The following is a 9386-nucleotide window of genomic DNA, read 5'->3' on the forward strand; positions in this document are numbered from 1 at the left end:
TTATTTTTACTTAGTTTGACTGTAGGATGACAGTGATAAAAGTCCCAGCCCTTCCCTAAGGATGTGTGGTTAACACCCACATTAGCCCCACGGACACTTGGTGGTCCCTGCAGGGAAGGTCACCTCGGCCGTCCAACTGGAAGCACACAGCTTCAGTATTTCCTTTCCTTGTTTTGTTGTTCTTATCTGAAATCTCCTTCCACTTGATCTTCAATTTTTCCTCCTGGAACCCAGCATGATAAGAATAGCCACTCAGAGTGAAATATACGCTGTGGGAATAACATTATTGAACCTGGTTATTGATTTATAAAACATTTCTGGTCCACAATATTAACTATAAAAGGGGGCAAACAGAGTGTATCGTCCTCGTTGTGGATTCGGGGCATGGGCTATATCTGAGAGAGGAGAACAAGGGAATTAGTTGACAGCATGTGAGTAGACCTCGCAGACACAGCAACGCGTGCAGTTTTGACTCGGATTATGAGATCTTTGCAGGAACTTCACAAGTCTCCACATATCAAAGGAATTCATATTTTGAGAAGGGAAATGGGTTGTCAGAACCGTGACAACTCTCAAGCGTTATCTAACAGCCAGTTGCTGCATCATTGTGCCACATTAATGAGAATTCTCACAGCTCTGCTGAGCTGCAGCAAGGTACCAATACAAAGTTGGTATATTCAGGGCTTAGACTTATGGATTGCTGTGGAATAATTGCAGCTCAGGAAATGATGACTCATCAAAGTGAATGAATAGATAGAAAAGACCCTCTAAATTGTTCTTTTGTTTAAAAAAAAAACAGCTGTATTGCTTAGGTAATTAACCTTATTCTTAACTGCCGTAGCATGCAGAAAGTGCTGACTTCATGTGAGAAAGGAACACATTGATAAGAACCTTTGTGCCCAACTTTAAACTTTAATTAACACACAAAAGTGACAAACTATCTTCTTTGAAATGAATGTTTTTAATATATTTGATAAATATTTCAATATTTTAAATCAATACAGCTGCTAGTAAACAGATGCTTATTTGTACACTAAAGATGCTTGGCAACATAACTATTCCTGTTTCTCTGGTTACATCTTTGCTTCACAGACCTCAACCAAAACAAGTCTGTTTTTGCTGAGCCTGTTGAAAGCAGCAAGACGGAACCAAAACATCTGAGAGCCAGAAAATCCAAACACAAAGCTAAAAGACTCAACCTTGTACAGCAGCAGCAAACAACAGATTTCGTGATATTTATCCGTTCACAACAATTTTAATATAGTCACGATATTGATTCTTTAAGGTGATGAATTCAGTTGAATTATTTTACACACCCTTAAACACACACCCTACTTTTTTTTTTTTTCATTTACACTGGGGTGAACTATGTTCAGAGGCAACCCTTGGTTGGAGTAAAAGAAGCACTGCCATCACTAATCACACCAGAGTTGCACAGATGTGACTGTGGTTGTTGCATAAAATGCAGACTTTGACACCTGATAGTGTGGGTAACACCCAGACTCTGATAAATGCACTTTTATTAGGGTTCGGCAATAATTGTGCTTTTTGTTAAATACTGAAAGATGGTTTGTGCATGGAAGACCAAAGTCTTTTATCTTAACACATAACCATAACATGTTGAATAATGCTGATATTTCATGTGTGGTATCAGTAATTTGTTACTTGGAAAGTACATTATTTGACATAATTTCCTCTCTAAAATGAATAGAAAACAGATCTGCATGATCTTTTCCTCAAATCATATTTGCTTTGGAAATTACTTTCAGTTTGTGTTAACACTAGTAACATTTGCACAAAAAATCTTTTGTGAAACTATTGAAATCATCACAAATGAATGTCTATTTCACTATTCCAATGAAATCCCAATGGTAAATATAGGCTTTAAGTGGCATTATCTACTGAAAGCACGTCATGATTGTACATTTTTCATCCAATTTTCCTTTTAATAAGTATATCTATGATCCACCTCTTCGTGTGTTTGTTGACAAATCCAACAGACAAATAAGGTGGACAGCTTTAAGGTTTCTTTCACCCTTTCAAGCTTCAAAATGTCCACTATCTCTCCCAGCCTGTGAGCTGGTTGACATAGGTGTAGAAAATGTCTTCACCTTACATGAAAGATTGTCAAAAATGTAGAATATCAGCAAAGCATTTTGGCCCTAACTCAAGAATCTTTACAAAGGAGAAAACGATATAACATTACATTCTCATACAGTGAGTTTAAGTGAATGGCAATTAACATAGTCATTGTCATTAATCTACAGATTCCCTGGCTTGGCATTACACAAACTGTTGAGATAACAGGGTAGTAAATCTTGAGGTTGTCATCTTTGGGTCAGTTAAGAGTCAATATGATGTTGCTATCGCTCCATGTTGGGATGAAAGGAAAAAAAAAAAAACACCAACTGATTTTTTAAGTGCATGTTGAGTTTTTCTTTCATGAGTAGCTGCTACTAGATTCCTGCATGGAGCCTCTAAAATGTTAAACCCTCCCAGTGCCTCCATCTTTTTTTTTATCCCTTCCTGTCTCTTCTGCAACGGAAAACTGGGCCTGAGGTCCGGTGTAGAGAACTATATAGGTTACAAAACCTTCTCTGCAGCATGTTGTTGCAAAAATCTCTCCCAAGGTATTGTCTCCTCTACACATTGTTGTGCAATTATGACCCTGAAGAAGAAATGACCATTCACATTCTGCAATAGTCTCATATTTACATTATTACATTCATATTACTTTACCACTGTCAGTTTAAACACACACAGTATTACAGTACTGAGATTACCCTGCTGCACTGGACGTATAAATGTTCAAGCAAGTTGTAATAACCACAATGTCTCATATTGTGAAGTTCACACCAACTGTTTCACCATAATGAATAAAACTGTTAAAACTTAATGTTTTCAGTCTGTTACTAAGATAAACACAGTCAAACGGATTGCTTTTATTGCAAGTTTATCATCTGTAAACACATTCCGCCTAAGGAAAGGTAATTCATTTCCAGTGATCTTTTGCCTCAATCACCAAAAATACTGCAGTCCTGTGTAGCAGTTCATGCTTCTTGTGAAACTGCTTTTGCACTGCCCATTACTTCTCGAGCCATCAGCTCTAATCCTTTGCTTAGACTGTGTTCTGCTCCAGTGATGGCGGGTGTTCTTTAGGTTGTTGAGGAGTTTTGGTCCTCTGCTCCTCTCGTGGCTCGGGTGGAGGCTGCTGCTGCTCTTGTGGTAAATTAGATTTAAGGTTTTCCATCTGAGTGGATTGGATTGGAGTTTCCTGTAGTGGCACCAGATTGGGCATCTCCTTCCTGTCACTGTGCTGGAAGTCCAGAGCCGGTGTGTCCTTGCAGCAGAAGTACTGCTTCCAGATTTTCTGGAAGGCCGACCGAAACTTCTTAATGCGGAAAGCGTAGACAATTGGGTTGACAGCCGAGTTGCCGTGTGTGAGCAGGATGGCGATGTAGAGGAGGACTATGGGCTTTTTGCACTCGGGGCAGAAAAGTGTAATGCAGTTGATGATGTGGAGGGGGAGCCAGCTGATTGCAAAGAGAAAAAGGACCAGAGCCAGAGATTTGGCAAGATTTAACTCTTTGTCATAGTACTTGTTGGGGTCTGAGTAGCTGGTGTTGAGCTTCTTATTGTTAAGTTGCTTGTGGATCATGTAGAAGATCTCAGCATAAATGACCAGCATGAACAGCAGTGGAGGCAGCACCCAGCCGAAAAAATTAAAGTAGACCATGTAGTCCATGCTGATCACGTTTTCGAACTGGCAGGTTATAATACTGTCTGAGCTGTTGGAGCCGTTTTGCTGGAGGTGCCTCAGGTTGTTCCAACCTAACATGGGTGTGAGCCCCACAATGAAAGCCACCGTCCAGCATATCACCACTGCCAGGCCGGCTCGCCGAGGGGTCACCACTCGCTTGTACCTGCAAAAACAAACATCATGTCAGCATTTTTCCTTTAAGCACTACTGAAGCATGAACCATGTCTTTTCTAGTTTATTTTTCATTATGTCAGTGTCCTTGGGTGGAAAAATTATTATTTCAACCGCAAGCCCTTGAACCTTGGACAAAAAAGCTATTTGCAGTACATAGTGGAGATATATCTTTGAAAGCTTTTGCAGTAAAGTGTTTTGTGCATCTTTTGTTGTTTTTGCTGTACTCAGAGGCACAGGCATCAGCAAAGCCGAAGCCCACAGAACCAGGGTTCTCATCTGAGTGTGCAGCACTGCTGGTTTTTTTTAAAATTACATTTTAATTGAAGGGGGGAATGAAAGAAAGAGGGAAAGTGAGGAGAAAAGAAAGGAGATAGAACCATTAAACAGACAACCAGCTGGTGCATCTGAGGAGGAAAAGAAAACACGCAACCACAACGAGCAGGACCATCGGGCGCACCTGAAATATGTTTAATGAAGAAAAATTCTAATAAGATGAAAGAAACAAATAGCAACACTATTGCCAACAACAAGCATATGAAAACGTATCTATGGTTGCTGCATATCATTAAAGCTACAAAGTGACATGGCAACTGTAGGGTGAGCATGCGATTGTATGACTGGGTGCATGCATGCGTGCCTGTGTGTGCATATGGGTGCAAAATATATGGCAAAGGCTTTACATACATTGTGGTTAATAACGGGGGAAGGGGGCCACAACCACCCCCCACTCCAGGGATCAGGAGCAGACAGGAAGGGCCCCCAGACCCAGGCAACCAGCAGCCCCCCATAGAGCAAGGATGAGAGAAATCAGACAGCCCCTTACATGAAAGCCATGCTCCAGCCCAGGTGGAGCTCCCACGGCCATTGAGCAAAGGAGCCAGGGAACCAGGGGCGACGGGCCAGGGCTCAGCCAGGCACTGGTCGCCCAGGATGAGCCGAGTGCATGACCAAGAACTCTGCGTGCCCGAGGACCACACCTCCACACAGCAAAAGTCCCGCCCGAGAGGACAGGGCCACCCCAGACAGCCGACCCCAACAGGCCAGCACCCACCCCGATGCCCACGGCAAAGTGCCCCAGGAACCAAGATATGCCCACCCAAGAGAGCAGTGGGAAGGGGCGAGCACCCCCCTGACAAGGAGCAGCACAGGCAAGCCAGGTGACAACAAGCCCCGAACCCAGGCCCAACAGTGAACAAACATGCACACAACACAAACACAAATACAAAGACATGGACATCCAGCCACACACTCACTCACTTGGAGGCCCCCAGGGGCCACACAGCAGCCAGGCACTTCCCAACATGCCACCCCCTCCAAGAGCCCTGCGTGCATGTGTGTATGAGGTGTAAGTATGTCATAGAAACATCTAAGGTGAAATCAAATTGTGGAGCGGGCAGCACGGAGAGTAGAAGACGAGGCCACCTGGCTGTCCCCATCCTCCACACCCCAAACAATACACCCATCCCCCAACGTCCTATGTGAGTGTTGGGTTGCAGAGGAGGATGTTAAAGGACCGGGAGTAATCTTTTTGCATCTTTTGTTAAGGCAAGTTTAATTTACCTAAATTAGCTCAATGTTTCTCCCCACTTTAGTAGAAACACGCTGCATTATTTGGCACACTACATGCTTTACAGGTGCAGGTAGCAGGTCTTTTACATAATCTCATGTAGAAGATACAGGCAGGTAAGTGATACAGGAGCACTGAAATCTTATTAGCGTTGGCTTGTCATGATACCAAGAAATTAAACAGATACTCAGCCTGATATTTGCCCAGAGGCAGAGATGAGAACTGTGATCTGTTCCAGCTCATGCTAGAAAGCATGCAGGGCAGTGATTGGATAATTTTCAGATTACCATTAGTTGATATTTACATTGTCCGGTTTTGTTATTGCACAGGAAATGTTTGCATTACAACAACATGACCTTTGCTGAAGAGTAGCCTGAAGCCAAACTGGACCCTGATATTTAGACCTGATTGTCACAAATGCCACAATTTAGATTAGTATTGATCAGGGAACATATGTGTTAAATTGGGTTTATGTCAGAGGACCGGGTGGAACATAAGAGCCTGCAAGTCTGGTCGCACAGAAAAGGAGAGATTCTAATCTAACAACAATAAGTGCAAGTGAAAAAAGATAAACAAGCACTAATTTTCATTGACCCAATTACAGGAGAAAATGTGTCAAAAATTTCATTTTAGTTTTTTCCTCCCTAACTGTTTTGAAATGTGTTATGAGCGAGTGACAACTTCATGGCAAGTCATCTTTAACTTCATATGGCTGCATACACAATAAGTCACATCAAATTCAATGAAAGGAAAAGTCTTGGACAAAAGCTATCCTGTGTCAATAAAATAGAATCTCTTACTGAGAGTGGCTTATCTTATCAGATTACCACCACCTCTGACTGCTCTAGCTTTTGTTTCAGCATTATACACGTGCATCATAAAAGGCATGACTACACATCACTGCCACCAAACCTGACCACTTTAGTGTCAATGTGCTTCAATTTAAGACAAAACACAGGACAGATGACCCGGTTAAAGCTGCACAGAGTGCTGCTGTTAGCTGTCCCGTGAGGCAGAGCTGCATGCACGTAAAGACACTAGTAGTATGGAAGTATCCAGTGAAGTGAAGCGAGAACTATGTGGATATCAATACCCAGGGAGACAGCAGCTGGAGCTGCGCTGGCTTGTGCTGTTGTGAAAAAAGCTTAACAGAATATTTAATTGCCTTGCTATCACAGAACAAACATGTATGGCACTATCCCCATCCTTGTCTTCAAGTGTGGTTTGAGAAAACCTGGTTACCTGGTCGGGATCTTGACCCTGAGGTAGCGGTCAATCGCGATAGCCAGGAGGGCCAGAATTGAACTTTGGGTCAGCACCAGCACCGTGCACGCCACGAGCAGGCAGCTGTAAAAGTGAGTTTTAAGTCCGATGCTAATCGTAATGGCCAAAGGGATGACGAGCGCTCCTACTGCAATGTCCGCCAGAGCCAAGGAGACAATGAAACAAAACGTGGTGTCTCGTAGGGATTTATTAATTTTCACCGCCCAAACCACCATCACATTCCCGATCACAGAGGCAACAGCAATGAGCACCTCCATTCCAATGTAGAGTGACTTCGCTGTTAAAAGTGCTTCTGTCATCCTTGCAGACGATTTACGGATCTCCTTGATGAGAAATAATTTCAGTGTAGAAGCTGTGTCAGAAGCCAGCAGAGCAGTCCTCGATTTTTTTTCTCTTTTGTCTCTACAATGTTTCCCAAACCAGCGGTGCGTCTATCAGCTTCATTGCATCTTCACTCTCTTGTAACCAGATATAAGTTGAGGACAAAAATCCGGTTAAAATTGGGAGAAAAGGCGCGTTGAGCAGCATCTAAGACGGAGTAGTTTTCGTTTGGAGCGAGCGGTATGGTCCTGCTCTGGTCCCTGCGCCTCCTCCACTTGGCAGGATACACCTGCTTCTCGTAAGCGCAGCATCCTCTCCACGCAATTCGATTTCTTCAAAAGGGCGCCTCGGGTCAGTCTGCCTGCATCTGACAGTTCTACAAAGCAGATTTCAACTCTGGAAATACGTTTTGGGGAGAAAAGCGTGCACAGTTCAGCTGCTCCTGCGCTAGTCCCCGCGAACACTCTATATTTCTCTCCTTCGATGTGCTTTTAACGAGCGAGATAACGCGCGTGATGAAAATAGAAGTGCTATTTCCATACTGGTTTCGAGGAGATTTGCTGTTGCTTCGGCACAGAACCTGATCAACCTCTCAGCCAGCGTCCGTCTGTTTCCATTTGGGTGGGTGCGTCGGCGGAATTTCCCATGCAGGAATTAAATTAAATATGCTGCCGTAGCTTTATGCAGGACTGTCCCAAGGAAGTGGAGCGGAGGTGATCTGAACTCAAGCTTTACCGCTAAGGCTGTGCAGGCATTTCTTCCACGCCGTTGCAAACGTTAATGGACCTTGATCAGTTGTTCAATGATCTGATTGGCCTGATGGGCGAGGTAGTTAAGTAACTCAGATGAGGAAAAAGAAAAGAGAAAGAAAAAGGAAACAGATAAAGCTACTAAAAATATATCAGTCACTTAGAGAAAGTGACTGGACTGAATGAACAGTGGTTAAAAAAAAAAAAAAAAAATTTAAAAAGTGGAAGCACAAAAAACAAAGTTCACTTGTTTTGTTTTCTCCTTAACGTGCTAATTCAAAACAAAGCAGAGAAGCTCAAATCTTTAACCAAAATATATGCATAGGCTCATCTTCACTATGTGCCATTCCAGCCCTACAAACTAATAGGACTTCTAGATCATAATAACGAGAATGTAAACCTTGAGACCTATTCATATCTACTGGTCATTCAAGTGACAAGGATAATTCTTGCATCCGATTTTGTCCAAATGACCCGGTGGGCACACCACCTTATTGTCTGCTGAGAAACACAGTGGACATGGAGAAGTGTAGCACTGCAAATATTAAGGAGTAAAACAAGAGGCAGCCATCTGATTAGAGTTCAAAGGTCACCCTGCAGCAGCATGTGCACTGGAAGGATAAGACAGGAGTCACAGACGGTGCACTGTGCTCACTCACGTGGATTATGGGAGAAGGCAGGTGAAAGTCTTGGGTTTCAGCTTTCTGCTGGCACATGATTCATTGTAATACTGTGGCCGGGATTCATATTGAGAGACAGTGATGATGGGAGGGCCAGCAGTAAGGAGAATTACTGAAGACACTGTCAGTCTCAGCTGAAAGTTGTCAGCATGAGTTGCAGAGGTCAGCCAATGTGGGCAGAAGAAGCAAAGAAGCCATATGGTCTTTTTTTTTTAGTTGCAGCAATTGGCATCCAACCCACCTGGAGCATTACAGAGAGCATAAGCCAGGTTGTCATGCATGGGAAATCAGTCATTATAGAGGAAATTGTTTCAACTAACACATCAGTATTGCTGACAATTAAATCATGAAAGTATCCTGATCAAGGAAGCACCTCCCACCTTTAATTTCTTTACGTATAGATAAATCCATACAAATATTGTTATAGTATGACAAGCCAGAACGTAGAATAAATGTGGGACTAAGTCATTATTTTTTGCAAGTCACACAAGTTAGACAGAATTAACCTTTATTTCTCTCATCTACCAATGTCAAGAGTAAAGTTTAAATCCTTCTGTTTGTGTTTCAAGAGTGACGCCATAATGTAATGCCATGTAAACAACAAAGCATTATTACAGTAAGTTTTCACAAATTCTGATTGTTTTTTAAAAGATATATATTTCTTTATATAATATTGAGAAAAACAAGTGTAAATAAAGGTAATTTTCAAAGACGTTATGCTGTCAATTTAGATCCACAGTACAGGGATTCAAATCTACTAGTTCTGTTTGGTTTTATCTAATTTAACTAATCTCCTAACAGAACAATGCCTACAACTGTGGACTGGACTGCCTTTTTATTGACGACCTCAT

At 42.4% G+C, this 9386-nt stretch overlaps 1 protein-coding gene across 1 annotated transcript; it reads right to left on the reverse strand.

Moving 5' to 3' along the window:
• Positions 1-977: 977 nt before the first annotated feature.
• Positions 978-7788, reverse strand: adora1b (adenosine A1 receptor b). The gene is made up of 2 exons (XM_075475650.1): positions 6744-7788; positions 978-3923 (listed from the first exon to the last, which is right to left on the reverse strand). Exons 1-2 carry the CDS (start codon positions 7082-7084, stop codon positions 3119-3121), a joined length of 1146 nt encoding a protein of 381 aa, XP_075331765.1. The 5' UTR covers positions 7085-7788; the 3' UTR covers positions 978-3118.
• Between the last annotated feature and the right edge of the window lie 1598 nt (positions 7789-9386).

The sequence above is a fragment of the Odontesthes bonariensis genome, chromosome 10, assembly GCF_027942865.1.
Source record: "Odontesthes bonariensis isolate fOdoBon6 chromosome 10, fOdoBon6.hap1, whole genome shotgun sequence".
NCBI classification, from domain to species: domain Eukaryota; kingdom Metazoa; phylum Chordata; class Actinopteri; order Atheriniformes; family Atherinopsidae; genus Odontesthes; species Odontesthes bonariensis.

Coding starts and splice junctions, on each gene's coding strand:
- adora1b (XM_075475650.1), bottom strand. CDS start 7,084: ATGACAGAAGCACTTTTAACAGCGAAGTCACTCTACATTGGAATGGAG. Junction 3,924..6,743: donor AGGGTCAAGATCCCGACCAG/GTAACCAGGTTT, acceptor TTGTTTTTGCAG/GTACAAGCGAGTGGTGACCC.